The sequence below is a fragment of the Sorex fumeus genome, unplaced genomic scaffold, assembly GCF_029834395.1.
Source record: "Sorex fumeus unplaced genomic scaffold, SorFum_2.1 ptg000007l, whole genome shotgun sequence".
In the NCBI taxonomy this organism is placed as follows: domain Eukaryota; kingdom Metazoa; phylum Chordata; class Mammalia; order Eulipotyphla; family Soricidae; genus Sorex; species Sorex fumeus.
In genome coordinates, this window is record NW_026606064.1 from 50607719 (window position 1) to 50629409 (window position 21691).

The 21691-nt window shown below is 38.9% G+C and overlaps 1 protein-coding gene across 2 annotated transcripts in view; it reads left to right on the top strand.

Annotated features, from left to right (window-relative positions):
- The first annotated feature begins 9 nt into the window (after positions 1-9).
- The window catches only part of WDR26 (WD repeat domain 26), a 46997-nt gene continuing 25315 nt past the window's right edge, over positions 10-21691 (top strand). The window contains exons 1-7 of one of the 2 annotated variants that reach the window (XM_056107247.1): positions 10-410; positions 2284-2383; positions 2484-2588; positions 8616-8752; positions 13202-13299; positions 14266-14422; positions 17083-17221. In XM_056107247.1, the coding sequence (XP_055963222.1) occupies positions 10-410; positions 2284-2383; positions 2484-2588; positions 8616-8752; positions 13202-13299; positions 14266-14422; positions 17083-17221 (1137 nt within the window). The remainder of the gene's footprint in view (positions 411-2283; positions 2384-2483; positions 2589-8615; positions 8753-13201; positions 13300-14265; positions 14423-17082; positions 17222-21691) is intronic. The other variant, XM_056107238.1, reaches the window with a different exon arrangement.

The following is a 21691-nucleotide window of genomic DNA, read 5'->3' on the forward strand; positions in this document are numbered from 1 at the left end:
GGCAGCATCATGCAGGCCAACGGGGCCGGAGGAGGAGGAGGCGGCGGCGGCGGCGGCGGGGGCGGCGGGGGCCAGGGACAGACCCAGGAACTCGCCTGCCTGTCGGCCCAGAACGGGGAGTCGTCGCCCTCGTCGTCGTCGTCCGCGGGGGACCTGGCCCACGCCAATGGGCTCCTGCCTTCCGCCCCCTCCGCCGCCAGCAACAATAGCAACAGCCTGAATGTCAATAACGGGGTCCCCGGCGGGGCCGCCGCCGCCTCGGCCACCGTCGCCGCCGCCGCCGCCACCACCGCCGCCTCCCTGGCCACCCCCGACCTGGGCAGCAGCCTCAAGAAGAAGAAGCGGCTCTCGCAGTCCGACGAGGATGTCATTAGGCTCATAGGACAGCACTTGAATGGCTTAGGGCTCAAGTAAGTGGCCCTGGCGGGCTGGCGGGGCTGCGCCGAGTGGGCGCGGGGGGGCGGTGCGGAGCTGGGGGGGCAGGGGCGCGGGGCTCCCCGGTGTGGGGGGATCCCCCCGGCCCCGGGGGACTGGGCGCAGACGGAGCGGGCTGGCAGGGGCGAGAGGATGCAGCCGGCTGAGCCCCCCTCGGGAGGCGAGCCCCGCGGGCGGGGGGGCCTCGAGGGGTGCAGGCGAGCCCGAGCTGGGGGGCCCCCTGCCCGCACACCTTGGGAGCTTAATTGTCTGTCAATAAAGACATGCGGGAGCGGGTCTCCGGGCTGGGGGGCGGGGGAGGGGTGGCTTCGAGCTGGTGGAAATAATGAAGCTTGGAGGGTTTGTTTTTCAAGTATATCTCAGAGGCATCTTTGTGGGACACCTCCCCACCCCCAGCCGTGACAGATAGCCCCGGCCGAGCACCAATCAGGACGGGCAGGCGGCTACAAGTGTTTATGGGAACGGAGGGGCAGGGAGCCCTGGGATGGAGGTGGTTGAATGCATCTGATAGGAAGAATGAAGTCAGAGCGGGTGTTGATGTCTCTCCGAGGCCGCGGCGTGTGTGCCAGAGGCCTGCTCCCTACCCGGCCTGAAATCCCGGGGCGATTCCGGGGCGATGATTGCCTCCGGAGAAGGGTCATCTGATCTGGTGAATCATTTATTTTCAGAGACAGTCTAGGTGGCCTTGTGGCCCATCCAACAGGGTGAGGGGTAGGCACCGACCTTGGCTCCAAACCTCTCGGGGATTTTTTTATTTTTTTTATTTTTTTATTTATTTTTTTTTTGTAGACACACAAAGAAGGCCTCCGAGTGGAAAGTGGGCTGGGTGGGAGTGCTGCCTCGAGTCCCTTAAACCCAGGCAGGAACGAGGGGGAAACGTGCAACAGTCAGTTTCCTAGCTTCAAAGGCTAGATTAAAATAAGCTCCTAGGCCGGGCCCTGTGTAGTTTTGCATTTCTGGATTTGGTGGGGGGGCGGGGGTGCTTCCCCCCCCCTTTTAAAAGAGTGACAAGTATTTTGATTCAGATGATTACACTGTTGAGCTAAAAGGAAACGAAGCTAAATAAGAAAGCCCTGAAAAATACAAACACAACTATCCAAGGCTGTTAAAGGAAGGTTTTTAGGTACCAAAATAGTTGATGGAAGAAACCACGTTTGATGACTCTTTTAAGCTCTCAAAAGAGAAATATAGGAAGATTTCACTTTGTTCTGTTCTCTAAGGCAATGGATTAGTATGAAAAACAGATTTTGTAAATGCTAACAACATTTTACTGAGACAAGAAGCAAGCTGACAGCAGCAGGAGGAAATAACTCGTGACTGTTTGGAACCTACACCATAGTAAATTAGCTATTTTTAGTATAGAAAAAAAGGGAATGGTTTTTGATGCTGGATTTATTTTAATTTAAAAGTTAACTGAGTCGAATTTTTGTGCAAACATAGTGCCTGCATAAGAGGCTCTTAGCTGACACAGGTCATCTATATTACCTTGTTGGGGCTAAGCTTTTGTCTTTAAAAATGTAGTTGTGAGGTTATTACCGTAAATACAAACTTTTTCATTATTTAACCGATTGGATACAGCACATTTTTAGAAATCGTGTACTTCCTCAATGACAAAACTAGAATATTTTTTACTAGGGTTTCAAGAAGGTTTTTAATTTGACTTGCAGTAAATGTAGGTGACAATTTAAGTATCAAGTTTGTTTGGCCAAGCACATTAAAGCTATTTCTTTCCTTCATCAGGAGGTTACTTAAAAACTTTTAGGACTGTTTTCATAGACATTAGTTTATTTGGAAGCATAAAACCCTAAAGTTTGGTCAGGTCTTTTTTACACTGTATCTCTCCTGCAGCCAGACTGTTGACCTCCTCATGCAAGAGTCAGGATGTCGTTTAGAACATCCTTCTGCTACCAAATTCCGAAATCATGTCATGGAAGGAGACTGGGATAAGGTAAAGTAGGGCATATAGAGCTGTGTGACTGCTGCTAAAATTACATATTTGATGTACACTTTGTGACATTTCTGTTTTTCTTTTATACCAATTTTTACAGGCAGAAAATGACCTGAATGAGCTAAAGCCTTTAGTGCATTCTCCTCATGCTATTGTGGTAAGAGGCGCACTTGAAATCTCTCAAACGTTGTTGGGAATAATTGTGGTAAATACATTTTTGTTCTTAGTTTCACATTTATGCTATTTTAGAAGGTTATTGATAATTCTAGGCTTCTACTTAAAAAAGATAAGGCATAAAAATTGTTGTTTCATTACTATGAAATTTGTAAAAATAGGATGGTATTTAGATTTAAAATTGAGTTTTAAGTTTCAAAATATGCTTAGTAAATGTATGCTTTGAACTATATAAATTAAGTTCCTACAAAATTATATTAAAAGATTTCTATGTTTTCAGTGCTGTTTATAGAATACAGGATGAACTATACTTTTCTATTACTTGAAATACCAAATAGTAAAGAAAATGTGTGTCTATATAACTTTAAATAGCTGATCTAGTCATTATCTGTTTGTTTTTTTCTTGCAGTTCAGTTATGTGTCTTGAATGTCAAAGTAAAGTTTATATGACGTATCATTCTAATGGAGAGTTTGTGTGCATATTTGAACATTGGATCCTGCTTACTGGCTTTATTTCCCCCATAAGATCAATTTAGTAGTTGTTAGCTTCTTTCATAAATCCTAATCTTTCATAGCAGTAAGTTTTAATTCAGTAGATGGTGAGGGAGAGGAGGGGGATAAGTTTTTTCTAAAGCTTGTGATTGGAAACTATGAAGAATCAGCTGCTGGCTTTTTAACTTCTAGCTGATTCATTTGTTGTCAAAAGCAACTTCCTGTCTGGTGGGGGAGGGAAAGAAGTCAAATAGGAAGTGAAGTAGAGAAACCAGCTGTTTGTTAAATATTAGTAAATGACTGTTAAATTTCGTTTTGTTTTGTTTTTTGGAACAAACATTAATCTTTCTGACATTGCCTATAAACCTAGTAGAGACTTCTGTTTTGTTTTGGTGTTTGTTTTGTAGTTGCTGTTTTTCAGTCTTTATTTTTTAACAAGAATTTTCAAGAATTTTTAGTAAAATTTATATAACAGTGTAATCGTAGAGAATAGATTTTCAAATGAATTGATGATATAAAAAATTATTAACAGATATGAATTCACTTAAATTGATGACCCCAGTTCCTTTGAATAAATACTTAAAATGTTAAGAATTTTGCTTACCAATAAAATAGATGCTTGATAATAAACTTAGGGAGTAATAAATTCCAGGATGAAGTTTTAAAATGAAACTCAAAGTTAGAAAAACTTAACCATCTATAGTCAAAAGGACTGCAAATTTGCCCGTAACTAAATTTCCCCTAATCAATGTAGTTGGATTTGTCTTTTAAAAGCTAATTGTACTTTAATGGGCAGTTTTTCATTAATTGTTAGCTCTGACAGAATGGACTGGCCCTAAAACAAAAATAATTAAATGGCCAAAATAAGAATTGGAATTTTTTTTTCCCCCAATGGACAGGTCAGTGCTGCTTAAATTATAGTAACAGTATAAGAACTTGCCCCTGGGCTGTTTTTCAGAGAAGTGTATCATTCCTGCTAGAATTTTTTTCTTTTTTCCAAAGCTTCATCCAACTCATCTGTAATTAGTATAAAAATTTTAATAGACTCACTTCCTTTTATTCTTGTGTATAGTAAATTGAAACTTTTGTATTGGATTTAGATTATGACTCTCTCATTAGAAAAAGTAAAGCAACATGTAAACGGAAGAAGAAATAGTTGTCGATAATAAGGAGGACTCCTTTCTTTTTTACAGCCTGTTCAGTCTATAGAACATTCTAGGATCTAATAAAATGTGAAGATTAAATCTCTGGCTAAGCCTCACACCATCAAACTGTTTAGGATTTATGCAAAGAAAAGGGTTCCAGGTTTATCTCACTTTAAACTTTGATGAATCAACTGCTTTTAAAGATTCAGTTCAACCTCTTTTAAAAGTTGCTCTCCACTTTCCTAATTGTATTTAGAAATCTCCCCCCCATTTCCAGAAAATAATATCATGTAAGCCTAAGTTTGTTATAATATCTTAGAAGACCACTATTCGAGGTTTTTAGCATAATTACTGTAATTGCACGACACAGTTGATGACTTACACTAGGTTAAAATTCCATTTTACTTTTAAAACCTGAACATTTTTATTGACTTTTGTCTACTCATTTTTAAATGGTTTCCAGACAAATAATACTTAAAAAAAAGACTTGTTTCTGAATTTTCTCAAACCCAAGTTTTTATATGCCTAACAATATTTTTAATATAATATAGAAGCGTGTTTTCATATTTACTTGATGTACAGAAATTATTTTAAAGCTAAATAAGGAAGAGTTCTGAGAGCTTTACTTTCAGTATTCATTTCCCCCTTTCTTTTAGTCATGATCAAATTGACACAAATTGGTTATAACTGTATTCCAAACTTAGTTCATTACTAACTCGAGGAGGCTGCTTTTGATAACCAGACTTCCTGTATATTGTAAATTCTGGGTTTTTTTTCTTTTGTGTTGACTTCAAATTATATAGGAGGAAGAAATAAAACAATTCAAATACTGGTAGGATCTAGGAAAAACAGAATTTGCTGTATGAAACTACCATTCCAATTATCCTAGTAAGATTATTTTTCCAGGTTTGGACTAGATAATAAAAAATATAACTCTGCTCAAAGATGAAAGTTATCCAAGACCAGAAACAATCGCTTATAAAGATAGAAGTTGGGAAAAGATTTGAAGTTGGGAAAGAAAGAAGTTGGGAAAAGGAATGCTTATTTTCTCAACTTGGGGGGGTGGGGTTTAGTTTTTCATTTAGGAAGTTCCTGATATTTTTGGAAATAACCATTAGTGAAGCCCTGTTCTTAATTACCTCAGCAAATTGAAGTTTTACCTGGACTTTTACTTTTTCAGTAAATAATGTGATTTGTGAAGTGTTTATTTTTGTAGTTTCTCTACATTTTTGTGTCTTAAATTTGAGGAGTAAGATACAGTTTCACTCTAAATCTTTGTATGTGTTGAATGCTTAAACTTATGTGGGGGAAGAGGATTTTTTTTTTTTGGTCATTATGTAGAAAAGTAAATAAAGTTTAAGAAGCACTCCCATCAACCCTAGTACTGCTTTCAGTCAAGCGTAGTGTTTGCTTGAATCCTTTCTTTAATCTGCGTTATATCACTTTCTCTGCCCCCCTCTCTATCCCCTTCTCTTTCTTTCCCCTCTCCCTCTCTCCCCCAACCCCCTCTCAAACATACACACACATACACACACACACACACACACACACACGCGCGCGCGCGCGCTCGAAAAAAAAGGTTTTTTTCCTTTTGGCAAAATCTCCAGCTACGTTTTGCCAGCAGCATGATAGTGGCCATGCATATGATTGCATATGACCAGGATTTGATCTTCTTGAGGATGCTCTTTATTTTAATCTGGATGAAATGACTTAGAAGTGTTTTTTATGTTATCTATGGCTTTCCTCTATATATGCAGAAATACTTTTTTGGTGTCTGAAAGTTTTACTCTGCTCTCCTCTTTTCCCCTTCCCCCATAAAAAGAGACTGAAAAATCTAGTAAGATCTTGGTGGGAAAATAGTGGATGGGGCACTTTACACACATTGAAATGGGAGGTGGGATTATGAATAGGGCCTGGTGATAGTTAACTTCAAAAAATAACTTAAAATCTGCCTTAAACACAAAAGCAGATTTCCCTGAAATCCATTATAATATACATATTTGGCCAATTCATGTAGCATTTACATAAAAAACTGCATGATTCTTAAATCTGAATCAAAACATGGTGAAATAAACTGTTAAAAGTATATTAATAAATGAAAGTATATAAACTCTGAATAAAAAATTAGTCTCACAGCGGGTAGGGTGCTTGCCTTGCAACTGGCTGACCCATGTTTGATCACCAGCTTCCCATATGGTTCCCACACATTCCCAAGAGTAATTCCTGAGCACAGAGCCAGGAGTAACCCTGGGCATCGCAAGGTGTGGCCAAAAGCAAAAATACGAAGAATTGAGGTCTCAGATGAGAAAATGGTGAGAATATCTAGAGTAATTTCAAATATGAAATCCTTTGATTTTAGATTGTTTAATTTAGTCTTTTGTTTTTCTGTACTGAATGGATTTCAGAGTATGAGTTTTCATTGGAAATACAAAAGTTAACTATAGGTTACGTATACAACAATAGTTTTCAGGGCACCTCTGTAATATATTTCTGAAACATTAGAAAGCCTGACTTTATGTGTAAAATTTGGTAAGTGTAATGCAAGTGTAATTTTTATAGAGGAGGTAATATGTGTTGAATTTTTTTCTGTTTCATCAGTTGATGTAAGTTTAGATTTTCATCCAATGTGTTGGTAACGTGTGAGAGGGTTTATTTTTGTTTACTTGCTCTAGAAACCATCTTGAAGATTGATTATACCTTCTAAATATGCTCCAATAGAAAATCTTAAGTTCATTATGACCTTAATTTAAAAACAAAAGATCGCATCTCTGTACTATTATTTTGCAACAGTTTTGTTTGTTTGTTTTTTGGGTTTTTTGGTTTTGTTTTTTTTTTTTTTTTTGCTTTTTGGGTCACACGTGGCGATGCACAGGGGTTACTCCTGGCTCTGCGCTCAGGAGTTACTCCTGGCAGTGCTCGGGACCATATGGAATGCTGGGAATTGAACCTAGGTCGGCCACGTGCAAGGCAAACCCCCTACCCACTGTTCTATCTCTCCAGCCCCAACAGTTTTGTTTTTTAAAATGCTTTTAAAGTAGACATCCTACTGGAGAAGCACAGATGGTCCTTAAAGGTTTTTTAAGTGGATTTGAGATCTTTGCCATTATGTTCCTTGGAGTCCGTAAATGTGATGAACATATTTCAATCTACTTTTTTACCTCTATTAGTTGGCTTACTCAAGTGCCACAAGTAGCAGATATAATGCTATTTATCTAAGCAGTTGACCTAAATTAGGTATAAGGTTTAAAGAAAACTCCAAGCATTACTCCAAGTATTCAGAAATCTCTTTCATTTTAGCAAAAAGCTGCTAAGATTGTGATGATCACTTTCCATTTAAAAGTAAAATTACAGGGTTAAGAAATATATCAGTATTAAAGCCAAACATGTTTTAGGAAAAAAATACTAAATGTGAAGGTATTTAGCAGTAAGCTGGAAATGGCTTGTCCTTCAGGGAGAAAAGGTCTGACAATAATTGTCTGCTTTGTAGCAAATGCATCAGTGATCAGATCCCTACTAACACAGAGAAATATTGAGTCTCTCTTTTTTTTTTTTCTGGCTTTTTGGGTCACACACTGCAATGCTCAGGTTTTACTCCTGGCCCTGCATGCAGGAATTACTCCTGGCGGTGCTCAGGGGACCATTTGGGATGCTGGGGATCATCCCAGGTCGGACATGTACAAGGCAAACGCCCTACCCGCTGTACTATCTCTCCAGCCCATATTGAGTCATTTTAAAGATGTTTGCATTCAACCATTCATTTTAGGCCTCTCTGTTGCCTCTTAGAGAGCAGGGCCATCAAGCTTTCGCTTATTTTCTTTAGTCATAGGACACTCAGTATTTTGCATACCAACCTTTAGAGCATTTGCTGGACAGCTTTATTAAGCCCAAACCTGACACTTTGCCACCTCTCCCCTGTGGCTCTAGTTCTGCTTTCTGGTCTGCTTGGTTCTTCTTTCACTTTGTAGCTTTTAAATAATCCCCCATTAACTGGTTTTTCTCTATATTTTCAAAATTTATTCCATAAAGTTCTCCTGTGACCTCTGATAAAAATCAGACTTCTAAAAAAGGCAATTTAAGAATATTTGAAATACTTTTAAATTTTTGTACAGAAAACAAAATTTTAGATTAGTGTTTTGAGGCAGAACTCCCATTTTGCTATGTTGATGACTTGCCCACTGATAATTTTAGCTAATTTAAGATTATTTGTTCAAAGCAGTTTTATTAAAGTGGAAATGAGAAAAGTTAACATTTGATCTGTGACTTGTGTAAAGTCAGAATAGCTTGAGTCGTCTTAAAGCTTTTATAAAAAGTTGTTTTCAAAGGGCATAGTAGAATGGTTTCTACTGTTCTGTTTAGGCACAAACATTTTCTGAAACTTCCATCAACTTTTTTCCCCTGACTGCTGCTTTCTGTCATGTCAGAGGATGAAGTTTTTGCTGCTGCAGCAGAAGTACCTGGAATACCTGGAGGATGGCAAGGTCCTGGAGGCACTTCAAGTTCTGCGCTGTGAATTGACGCCACTGAAATACAATACAGAGCGCATTCATGTTCTCAGTGGGTAAGGAAGCAGAGTTCTTAGACTCGAAGATGGTGAAGGGGCTTTTATTTTTGTTAAGGTTATTGTTTCAAAGTCACATTTCCTGATCAGTTTTCCAACATCTGTCTATGCTAAATTCTTAGATAATATTGAATAAGTCTGAATAAGTTTACTTATATGTGCACGAACTATTTTTGTCATCCTAGGAAGCTTTCCGTATTAGAATAATGAGATATTTAAGTGAGTGAAAGGGAGAAGAAATAGTATTGCCAATGAAGTGCCATTTCCTAATCTTCTATAAAAACTGTAAGCAATGTAGTTTTCAGTATTGGTGCATACAAACATTCTTATTTGATGTATACATGTTATGTACCAGGTTCTTCTAAGCACTTTCTATACACAGAGCTCATTTCATCCTGAGATCAGTTATTTAAATACTAAAAGGTTCCTAAAGCACTGATTCTAAACCACCCACTATTTTTTTGTCTACACAGTCTTCTAGGTATTCTTATTTTATACCATTTCTTTTTAGTACCATCTATATGCCTGTGGTTCTTAAATCTACCCTTTCATCTGAATTTCCAACGTATATATCTAATAGCATACTGACCATCTCCATCTGGGTGTATGATAGGTACCTCTAAACTGTATGTTCAAAATTTTTTATGTTTCTCACCCTCTCCATTCCCACAGAACTGTTCTCTGATTTTCCTCATTTCATCCACCCACTTACTCAAGCAAAAAACTTAAGCATCATTTTTGCATTTTTTAAAATATTTTAACTTAAATATAGATGACCTAAGTCCAGGACATTCCAAATTTATCTGTTCTCTCCATCTCTACATTTTCTATCCTAGTTAAACTCTAAAAATCTTTGCTAGAATATTATAGTGACCTCATAGTCACATTGCTTTCACCCCTGCTCCCTTAATAAGGCATATTGTATACTGCGCTGGATAAATACATAAATCCATACATTCATTGAAAGCTTTCTACTTACTTTCCAACATACTTGAAATCAAAAAATTTCTACTCAAGTTTAAAGTTCCCTGATCCTTTCCTGCATCTTTTTCTTTATTTTTAACTCTTTAATGACACTAATATTCCTCATGGTTGATTTTTTTTTTTTTTAATTCTGCCTAAAGTTAGACATTCATCCCTTCTTTCTCTTCCCCTAATGCCATTAGCTGCTTAGGTTCCAGCCCAAATGTCCTCTCCTTAGAGATCACCTACCAGGCATTCTCTGTTACATTTTTGGTGGGGGGTTGGAGGGTGTACTCCTGGCACATTGCTCAGGACTCACTCAGCAGTACCTGGGAACTTTGTGGTACCAGGGATGGAACCAGGCCTCCAGCATGTCTCTCCAGCTGCTGTTTTTGTTTAAGCATTCTAATGTATGATACAGTCTAAGCAAATGGAACAGTATCTAACACATAATGAATTTCTTTTTTTTAACCCATAATGAACTTTCAAACATAAAAAGATTCAAAGAGAGTATTCTCTGCTCTGATATTTAATATTACAGCTCTTTGTATTAATCAGATACCATTATCATGGATTTTTTTTCCTATTATGGTAAAAACAAACTTAATCATATAGATACAATTTTTCTGTTTTTATTTTGTTTTCACTGTCACTGTCCTCCCGCTGTTCATCGATTTGCTCGAGCAGGCCCAATAATGTCTCCATTTTGAGACTTATTGTTACTGTGTTTGTCATGTTGAAGACGTCACAGGTAGCTTGCCAGGCTTTGCCGTGCAGGCGAGATACTCTAGGTAGCTTGCCGGGGTCTCTGAGAGGGGCAGAGGAATCGAACCCGGCTCGGCTGGGCTGGCTGTGTGCAAGGCAAATGCCCTACCGCTGTGCTATCACTCCAGCCCTATTTTGTTTTATATTTGGTTTTTTGTTTTGTTTTTTTGGGCCACACTCAGCAGTATAATCCTGACTCTGCACTCAGGAATCATGCCTGGCAGTGCTCAGGGGACCATATGGTATGTCAGGGATCGAACCTGGGTCAGCTGCATGCAAGGCAAACATCCTACCCACTGTAGTTTCTCTCTGGTCCCAGTCATAAAGTTTTTATTGCAGAATGAACTTCACTTTACACTTAAAGACCGAACTTCAAGTTTATACCTTGAATTTTTCACACAAGGAAATGATGTTGATTTGACAAGTTGTAGAATTGGCATCCAGGCCCAAGGTTTCTGCTTCTCAGTACCTTTAGCTTATACCATGTAACTTCCATAGACACCTACACAAACATGTATTTGAAACCTTAAAGTTGAATGAGTAGCATTCATAGTTCACTTTTTCAAACAATCTTTTTTATAAAAAATAATTCTCAGCACAGGGAGATGGGTCAGGGGCACATAGCTTGTGTGCTTGAAACCCTGAGCTCCATTCCCCAGCACTTCACTACCTTCCCCCCTTCCCACCCAGCACCACCAGATGTGGCTTTGGAGTTCCCCAAGTACCATCAAGACCTCCTATTGAACTGTCCAGCCCAGTTGACTGAGTTGCTCTAGGGGGATCTCTAAACCCTTTGAACATTGCTTGAGAGACCTCTCTCCCCTCCTTCTGGCTTCACCTAGTAAAGTACTGTTTATAGTCTAAACAGCAAAAGATCAAGGAGTTCTGTATTTAAAATTCAAACTGAACAATACTTTTTGCATTTAAGAACAGGGTATGTGGAAGTTCAGAACAGTAGTACATTGGGTAGGGCATTTGCCTTGCACACCACTGACCTGGGTTCAATCCATGACCTCCTATATGGTGTCCTGAGCACAGAGCCAGGAATAGCCCCTGAGCATCACTGGTCCCGAAACAAACAAAAAATCAGGATATGAGGGACAGAGATAGTGTAGGACGAAAGGCACTTGGCTTGCTTGCAGCTACAGTGACTGCAATCCTGGTTCAAATCCCTGGCACCACATATGGTCCTCTAAGGACTGCCAGCAAAAAAAAAACGTGAAAGGGTGTGATAGTTATGTACACTGAGATAATTCTGATATTTATATTATCATTAATACCTTAAACCAGGTAGAGGACCAAATACTCCGATCTTACGTAATTCTCACTTTACTATTCGATAACCTTTCTGTTTCCCTTTTTGGGTCACACCTAGCAATGCTAGTGACCTACTCCTGTTGCAGTGCTTGCAGGTTGCTCCCAGCTGTGCTCAGGGGAATATGTGCAGCGGGGATTCCACATGTGTAGCTGGCACTCCACTTTTTGAGCCATCTCCCTGACCCCTTATAGCTTTTTTGAGGTCAGAATCACATGTTTAACAAGCAGAGTATCAGATAAAATAGCAAAATTATTCGTCAGGTCTAGTGGCCATGTTTGAATAATAAACTATCCCTTCATGTTTTTACTTTTGTAGCTCAGTATTCTGAGAGGCAGAATAGGCCAGGTCACACTTCCAGCAGGGGCCCTCATGTATCCCCAAAATGGCATTTATGCCTCTTTAAGCACATGTAGTATGTAAATAGTTCCAAGTTTTCTGCTTTGGCATCTCAGCATCACAGGATGACTCAAGGATTATCCAATTATACTATTTCTTGAGTGATGTTTATGATAAGCTCTTTAAGGTATGTTTTTGTTTTACTTAGTATTAAATAGTGAACATTACAAATATCTTTGAAAGGTTTTTTGAGTTTTGTTTTGCTGTTATGAAGCAGTTAAGTTAGCATAGTGGTTTAGAGTAAGTTGAGCAGTTCGAATGCCTAGATTTAGATTCCCTGCTCTGCTTCTTAAGCCAACTTATTGAACTTTCTATCCTTTTATCTTCTCATCTTAAAAATAAAATAGGAACTTGAGAGAAAGAATATGGGAATTAAGCTGCATGCTTGTATGCAGCTGACCCCACTTCAATCTCTGGTACCACATGGTCACAAGTCCTGCTGATGTGACCCTGGAGGGAGGCCCAAGGAAGCCCAGTGTGGTCCACATAATTCCTGGAATCACAGAGCCTGAGCTGTACAGCATTTCAGGCCGTCACATTGAACCCTTGGCCCAGTTGGCTTAGAATTGCCAGGAATGCCCCTGGGACTTGTGTACACCAGTTGGGAAAACCTCCAAAATAAAATGAAAATAAATAACAGTGTTTTCTTCATAAAAGGTTGTATGAACATTAAATGATGGCAAAATATATTGCATATTAAAACAGCCTGGCGGTACACAATAAGTTACACATGTATGTAATAGTATATAACTACATTTTAAAAAAAAAAAAATTTGGAAATCATCTGTTAACAAATGCAACTTACTACTATATTATTTGCTATTATTTATGATTTAGTAAATATGATTTATCCAGGTGCCAGATTGTATTGATAATTAAAATCTGTTATAGAACTTTTTTATGTGCATTTCTTAGAACTGGATATCCAAAATATAATTAGTATTTTTTAGTATGTTTAATCCAGGGAAAACTGGTTGATACTTGATGCTTTCTTGTCATGTTTTTAGGTATCTGATGTGTAGCCATGCAGAAGACCTACGAGCAAAAGCAGAATGGGAAGGCAAAGGAACAGCTTCCCGATCTAAACTGTTAGACAAACTTCAGAGTAAGAGTCTTAGTTTTGGTGTTTTCTCTCAGAAATATTATGAACCAATTAGTAATACTTGTATCTAGACTAATCTGAGTGCTTCTATACGGAGAAGAGGAAATCCATTTAAAGACCCTTTAAAAACTCAAACCAGAGAGCCTAATAAAGCCATCCCTAGCAAGTTAGAGGATGCTGAGCCCATAAACATCCCTTTTGATTTTGTGTTATAAATGTCACTCCTAAATTTTGGGGACTTACTATGCCTAGACCAAAATTATGTGTTAAAACAGTCTACAAGTTTTTTTGTTTTCTCAGATTTCAGTAGTAAAGATAGGTTTGGGAGGGGATAAATTGTTTCACTCTGCCCTCCCCCCCCTTTTGTTGCAAATTAGAGTAGGAATGATTTCATTTTGCTACATTTTTTATAGTTAAAGATCTTTCTATCTCTGGGTAATTCCTATTATTCTATCTGGGAGTGAAGATTCTAAAAATAAGAATATTTCATGGTTAGGAAGGTATAAGACATTGAATTGGAACTGATTGGTGTCAATATTAAAACAAGTATTTCCCACGAGGATTTTGGCAGTGTCTTTGGCACTTTCGTGGGATCTGGATCTCGACTGGATCCAGCGTTTTGCATTGTTCCTGTTAAGGAAGAATGTTTCTTAAACATTTTTAAGGATTCTTACTCTCTCATCTTCACAGTTTTATTTTCCAGTGTTTTGGGATTTGTTACTGTTACATATCGCTTTTATAAAAATCCTTATACAAATTAAAGCCCTACCCAATTTTATTCCATTCTAATGGCAGCATAGCTGTAGTTGCTGACCTAAGTTCAATTTTACTCTTCACCAGGAAACTGCTCTGTTTAGTGATGCAATATTATGAAGGTTGGGCAATAAAACAGAAGGCAAATATTTTAAAACTATACTGTTTCGCTTTTCTAATTTTTTGTTTCTCTTTTAAAAATATCTTCTGTTAAAGCATATTTACCACCATCAGTGATGCTTCCCCCACGGCGTTTACAGACTCTTCTGCGGCAGGCGGTAGAATTGCAAAGAGATCGGTGCCTATATCACAATACCAAACTTGATAATAATCTAGATTCTGTGTCTCTGCTTATAGATCATGTTTGTAGTAGGTAAGAATATTTACATTTTGAAGTGCACTAACATTTTATGGACCAAATTGCAAGTGTTATTTAATTTTTTAAAAATATATCTTATTAGCTATAAAACAATTCTTGTCTGAGTTGATATTAACTCAGACATGAACCTAGAACTGCTGAAGTTGAAAATTAAGAGAAATTTTTGCTTTGGGACCACACTGGTAGTGCTCAGAACATATTTCTGGCTCTACACACAGCAGGCGGTCACTCCTGGTAGGGCTTAAGGGACCATACAGGGTGCCAAGGATCATATCAGAATTGACTAGTGTGCAAGACAAGTGCCTTAACTATGTTCTACTCTCTCCAGGCTCTAAGAATTCTTCTTTATATTTCATAGTAAACCACACCTTAAGGAATGAATCTGGAAAGTTCTTTCTTGTCTTTTCTGTGGGTTTCATTAGTCATTTTCTGTATCCTGCAGGGTTTTTTTTTTTTAAGAACTTGAACCAGTGATTCAGGAATTGACTGTCTTTGAGTACCAGAGAGCACTCAGTGGCTCTTTTTCTGGACATTATAACCAATCTAACCATGGCCCCAGTTATTTTTTGCTGTATTGATCATGGGAGATAATTTTTTTAGTAAGGTTCTCCTTTTTATAATACATATATAATGACTTAAAAATATTTAGAATAATATTAACTTCCTGATTTGGGTTTCATATTTTGCCTGCCCGTATTTCAATGTAGAAGTATTCAGGATCTCCGGAGACAATTTGAGTAAAAATGTCCCTATTATGCAAAATTATAGTGACACTCTTTTTTAAGACTGAAAAATGTAAAATTTTTCATATTCCAAGAAGAAAATTATTTGTCTACTGACTCAAAAATGAGCATCTACAGTACCGGTACTTTATTTTGTCAAATGCCTTGAAAAGCTAATGTAAGCAGCATAAATAGGAATGACAGAATTATGTAATTATGAGCACTGTAGAAAAATAAGATAACCACTGCACAAACAACCGTGTTTCTTAGGTATATATAAACGCGCACACAACTGTGATTTAGTTCACTTTTCACTATGCAGTGGGTAAGATGCTTGCCTTGCATGTGGCTGGCTAGAGCTCAATCCTGGCACGCTATAAAGTCCTTTGAGCCTTGCTAGAGTGATCTCTGAGTATTGTGCCAAGGTGTAAGCCCTGAATACTGCCAGGTGTGGCCCAGAAACAAAAAGGAGTGCTTAATGAAAATCATTGTTCTCATAATAACTTTGTCACTGTCACTGTCCTCCCGTTGTTCATCGATTTGCTTGAGCGGGCCCAGTAACATCTCCATTGGAGACTTTGTTGTTACTGTGTCTGGCATATCGAATTTTCGGTAGCTTGCCGGGCTCTCCGAGAGGGGCAGAGGAATCGAACTCAGGTCGGCCATGTTGGCTGTGTGCAAGGCAAACGTCCTACCGCTGTGCTATCACTCCAGCCCACATAATAACTTTACCATGGTCAGATGCGTCCTATCCTGCTCCTGCTATGTGCTCCTACTTCCCCCAACCCAGATTTTGGTGTGTGTATGTGCAGTTTTTGTTTCGAGGCCACAGCGGTGCTTGAGGATCACTCAGCTATGCCTAGGGAACCAGGGTTGGCTGTGTGCAGAGCAAGCACCTTAACCCCAGTCCTATCTCTTCAGCCCAGTTAAATATTTCTAGCCACTGTAACCCCTACCACGTAGTGCTTTCTACTTAGTGATTTCCCCAAAATAATTTCACTTTTGCATATCTGTTGCAGTCCAAGAATATAAAATTTTTAATCCTTATAGAAACCCTGAGAGCCCTGCTAACCTTGAGTTAATTTTATTTGATAGATGAGAGAATTGAAATCGGGAGATGTGAAATCATGGCTTGTCAAAAGTTTATTCTTACTGCAGTATCTACCTAAGTATGATACTAAAGTTGCTTTTACATTCATGAAAATATACATTACTGCTACTTCAAACAAGCTGATACCAGCCAACTTACATAGCAGATCTGAAAGTGTGTATATAGATACACATTTTATGAATTCACTTCATATCCATAAAACTTTTGGTGTAAGTGAATTTATTCTATGGATGCTACTTTCTCCTCTTTAATCTTGCAAAAGGGGAAGAAAAGAATGAATTGTAAATTGAAGCAGATGTTAGATTACTGCCTTCACTTAAAGTTGCCTTAATGCTTTCTTTTTCAACATGCAATGTAAACCACATTCTTGGCATTTATAGGGTCTGGAGAGAGAGAGCGCAAGAACCAGAGCACTTGCCCTAAACGTCATTAACCCTGGATTGATGCGCAGCAGCACATTTGGTCCCCTAAGTACTATCAGGGATCATTCCTAAGCAGAGAGGTAGAGAGCCAGGAAATAAAACCTGAGCACTAAATGGTGTGACCCTGGGGGGCCAGAGCAATAGTACAGCAGGTAGGGTGTTTGCTTGGACGTGACTGACCTGGGTTTGATCCCCAGCATCCTCTATGGTCCCCCCCATGCACCACCAGGAGTAACTCTGAGCATTGTTGAGTGTGACCCCAAAGGCAAAATAAACATTGTTTTAAGGGGGAAAAAAAGGTGTGACCCAGCTCCCCACCCCCCCAAAAAAATTGCATATACATTTTGTATCTTATTTTAATCGATTTTGGATAATTATTTGTCAACTTCTTTGTTTTAGGAGGCAGTTCCCATGTTATACTCAGCAGATACTTACGGAGCATTGTAATGAAGTGTGGTTCTGTAAATTCTCTAATGATGGCACTAAACTAGCAACTGGATCAAAAGATACCACAGTTATCATATGGCAAGTTGATCCGGTATGTACTCCAGTATAAATTTTTAAATTGTAACGAGAGGTCATTTTTTAACTTTCTTTTATTAAAAAGTATTCATACATAATGTTCTATACCGGGAGCATTTTTGTCATAAACTATGTTGTGTAGGTGATAGAAGTGGGTAAATATTATCAACATTATTGACTGTGGTTTATGATTCTTCTAAGTTGTCCTCCCATTGTTCATCGATTTGCTTGAGCGGGCCCAGTAACGTCTCCATCATGAGACTTGTTGTTACTGTGTTTGGCATATCGAGTACAATACAGGTAGCTTGCCAGGCTCTGCCGTGTGGGTGAGATACTCTCGGTAGCTTGCCAGGCTCTCCGAGAGGGGTGGAAGAATCGAACTTGAGTCGGCCATGTTGGCTGCATGCAAGGTAAACGCCCTACTGCTGTGCTATCACTCCAGCCCTTCTAAGTTGTATGTATGTTAATGCTTTGAATGACTAGATATTCACATTACTTGATTTCTTGATAAATACATTGTCAGTTCTGTTATAAGTTGGGGACTGGAGTGATCATACAGTGGATAGGGCACTTGCCTTGTACACAGCCAACATGGGTTCAATACCCGGTACCCCAAGCCTACCAGGAGTGATCCCTGAGCACAGAGCCAGGAGTATCAGCGAGTATGGCCAAAAACAACAAAAAACAAATTGTGTCATAAGTTAGAAGAGACTAATGATACCATTTTACCTTCTAAACTGCTTTGTTTTCTTGTGCAATTTATGGAACTTCTGTTAAACATCCTCCTCCCACCATGCTCCCACACAAACAGTGATGCATAGGAATTGCATACATTCTGAATTTAGAAGTTTTAGTACTCTGAGGTCAGGTGTGTCTTGTTTATAACAATGTGGCCTGCAGCTTTATAGAATTCAGTGTATTTTGTTTGTTTCAGCCCTGTGAACATTTATCAGCCAATCAAAATATAATGCTATCTTCACATAGGTTAAGGAAATAGCATTGGCTTTTATTATCACTTAAAATCAGGAAGTAAATAATCTCATTTAAAGTTTATAATTAGAGATAGTATAATGGGTAGGGCACTGGCCTTGCACACGACTGACCAGGATATTCAGCCCTGGCACACCATATGGTCCCCCGAGCCCTGCCCTGAATGATTCTTGAGCCTAGAGCCAGAAGTAAGCCCTGAGCAGAGCAAGGTATGGCCCCAAACCAAAATAGTAGTAATAATAATAATAATAATAATAAAGTTTATAATTAGACTATGATAGTAACACAAAGTAAAGTATTGGAAGTTTTTTTTTGTGGGGATGGACAGATTTGGTGGTGCTTGAGATTTGTTCCCTTGGTTGAAGCGGTAGTGTGGTGGGTATGGAGTTTACTTTGCACATGGCTGACCCAGGTTTGATCCCAGGCACCTGACATGGTTTTCTGAGCTCAGAGCCAAGAATAAGCCCTGAGGACAATTGATGTGGCCCACAAAAAAGCAAGTTTTTTCTGCCATTGCTCAGGGACAAATGTGATAGCCAGGAGTCCCTGGACTCTGACATGCAAGATAATGCCTTGTGCACTTTGAGCTTTCTCCCCGCTCCAAAACAAATTCTGGATCCTACATTGAAAAAAAAAAAGGAGGAAAGTTGGCTTTGTTTCTGTTTTATTAAAGAATAGAGTCAAAATTGAAAGAATATATAAATTCTTTTTTTTTTCTTTTTGGATCACACCTGGCAATGCACACGGGTTACTCCTGCCTCTGCATGCAGAAATTACTCCTAGTGGTGCTCAGGGGACCATATGGGATGCTGGAAATCGAGCCTGGGTCAGCCGCATGTATGGCAAACACCCTACCTGCTGTGCTATCGCTCCAGCCCCGAGAATATATAAATTCTTATCTACCTGTAATGAAATAGAGAAGACAAACGCAATCTAACGCAAACACTAGATTTATTGTAAAGACTACATTAAATATAGTATTTGCATTAGCACAGAATTTTTCAAAAACTTTAAAAAATTTCATTACCTGGTCTGAAGCAGTAGTATAGCAGATAGGGCATTTGCCCAATCCAGGTCCAATCCCCAGCATCCCATATGGTTCCCCAAGCACCGCCAGGAGTGATTCCTGAGTGCAGAGCCTAAAGTAATTTGGCCAAGTATCACCGGGTGTGACCCCAAAACAATCTTTTCATAATAAAACTGATTTGCCAAGTCCTTCATATTACAGTTGTTTCAGGCAGTCAGTGTTCCAACACCAATCCTAGACCAATGTGACCTTCCTTTCCATCAATGTTCCCAGTTTCCCACAAACCCCTCAAATCTGCTCCCTTAGGACAAACAAATTTACTTCATATTGCTTATAGCAATAGAGAAAAGTGGAATTATCATTACTTAGATCAGTAAAAGTTAGTTTGTGATAATTGTTATTATATCTCACAGTAGTGTTACTGAGGTCATTGCGGATTTACTGAGATGATTGATGCTAGTAGAGCTTCTCTGTCACTGTTTTTGTTCATTAAGCTCGATGGGCTTCTATACAGCTTTCCAATCAGAACTACAACACAGCATTTTTCATTAATTTTTGGTCTGGGCCTTTGCAGTCTGGTGATCCTGTTGAACCCTCCTCAGTAATTTTTTGGGAAAAGGTGTTGGTTTAGGGACTATATCCAGAAGGGATCGGAGATGACTCTTTGCTGTGCTCAGGGTACCATGCAGTACGGAGTTTGAACCTAGGTCTCCTGCATGCAAAGCATGTCCTGTGAGAGAGACCACTATACTCTCTAGCCCAAGATGCTGAAGTATATAAGCCATAGCACATAGGCTAAAGATGTAGGTCTTTGGCACATCACTTGCCTTGCCTATGTCAGGTCCTGGATTCAGTTGCCAGCACCACCAAAAAGGCCCTCCTGTTGTTCATCGATTTGCTCGAGCGGGCCCAGTAACGTCTCCATTGGAGATTTTGTTGTTACTGTGTTTGGCATATCGAATACATCACGGGTGGCTTGCCAGCCTCTGCCGTGTGGGCGAGATACTCTCGGTAGCTTGCTGGGCTCTCCAAGAGGGGCGGAGGAATCGAACTCGGGTCGGCCATGTTGGCTGCGTGCAAGGCAAACGCCCTACCACTGTGCTATCGCTCCAGCCCTTACCACCAAAAAGAAGAAAGAAAAAAAAAATGGAAACCTAAGATATAATTGTATGTTATTGTAAAGGAAACATTTATATTAAAATACTTACTAAAGTAGTATAAAAACACATCACTTCTTTATTAGCACATTAAGTAACAGACTTTAGGTGAAAATCTAGTAATTATCAGAATTCTAAAGTATTGATAAGCATAAATAAAACCTGAGATACCTGCAGCAACTATAATATCTAAAAATACTTGATTTCTTCTAGTAGCAGTCTTCAGAATAGTACAAATATAGCTTACTATTAATGTCTGATACATTGTCTGATACTGCCTTACTGATTTCCTTCATTTGGGATTGAAAGAAATCTGAGTTTCAGCCTATATTTAGTAAAAAATAAAGATGCATTTTTCCTCCTTTACAAGATTCAAGGACCGACCATTTTATTCCTGGATGATACCTTGTAGATTTCGGGCTAAGAATTTCAGTGAAGGGAATGTACAGCTTAGAAAGGGAAATGAAATATCAAACTGTCGTACAAAATATATTAAGCATAGAAACGAAATATATTAAGTATTTAAAAATGTGAAAGTACAAAAGAGTTTTCTAGATAGGAATGCCTCATTTGAATCTTGCTGTGCATTACAGAGGTAGAAAAAGGAAAGGAGCTTTCAAGGAAGAGTCGGACCTTTTCTTGATCTCAAAAAGAGAATAGGGAAGTAAGGCTAAAAGCAAGAAATAAAAGTAGACGAATAATTTGGGCTCTAATCATGGGCTTTGAATACTATTGTAAGAAGTTGTATTTTTGTTTGGCCCATCTTGCAAGATGTCTGAAAGGAAAGCAGTTACTTGCAAGATGTCTGAAAAGAATGCATAAGTATCAAAACTGCTTTAAGTTTTTTTTTTTCTGGAAGCAATGTGTAGAATTCCTTTCGTTTAGCAAGTATTTATCGAGCACCTCCTGTGTTCCAGGCTTTTTGCTTGAGAGAGACAGACAGCACATGATAATAACACAATGTTATTGTTCTATCAAGAGTGCTTTGAGAGCTCAAAGAAATCCTGCTGGTACTGGAAAGCAAGGAAGAGTAAAGACAAGCAAGTCTTAGAGTGAAGGAGTAAATAACTAGGTGAGACTAGTTAGGACTGGCCCTTGGCTAAAGGAAACTATGGCTAAGCATTTAGATGGTTTGGTGGAAAAGTTTTTATAATCTGGAAGATGAGGTTAATTTAAATGAAGCCAAAAGGAAGGATTTGTATCCATTTGCCACTATGTGTAAGCAAAGTTAAATGGATTCCATGAATATGGAATTTTTATTTTGGATAGGTTAGTATAGAAACACTGAACTCATGAGAATCGTTAATATTCC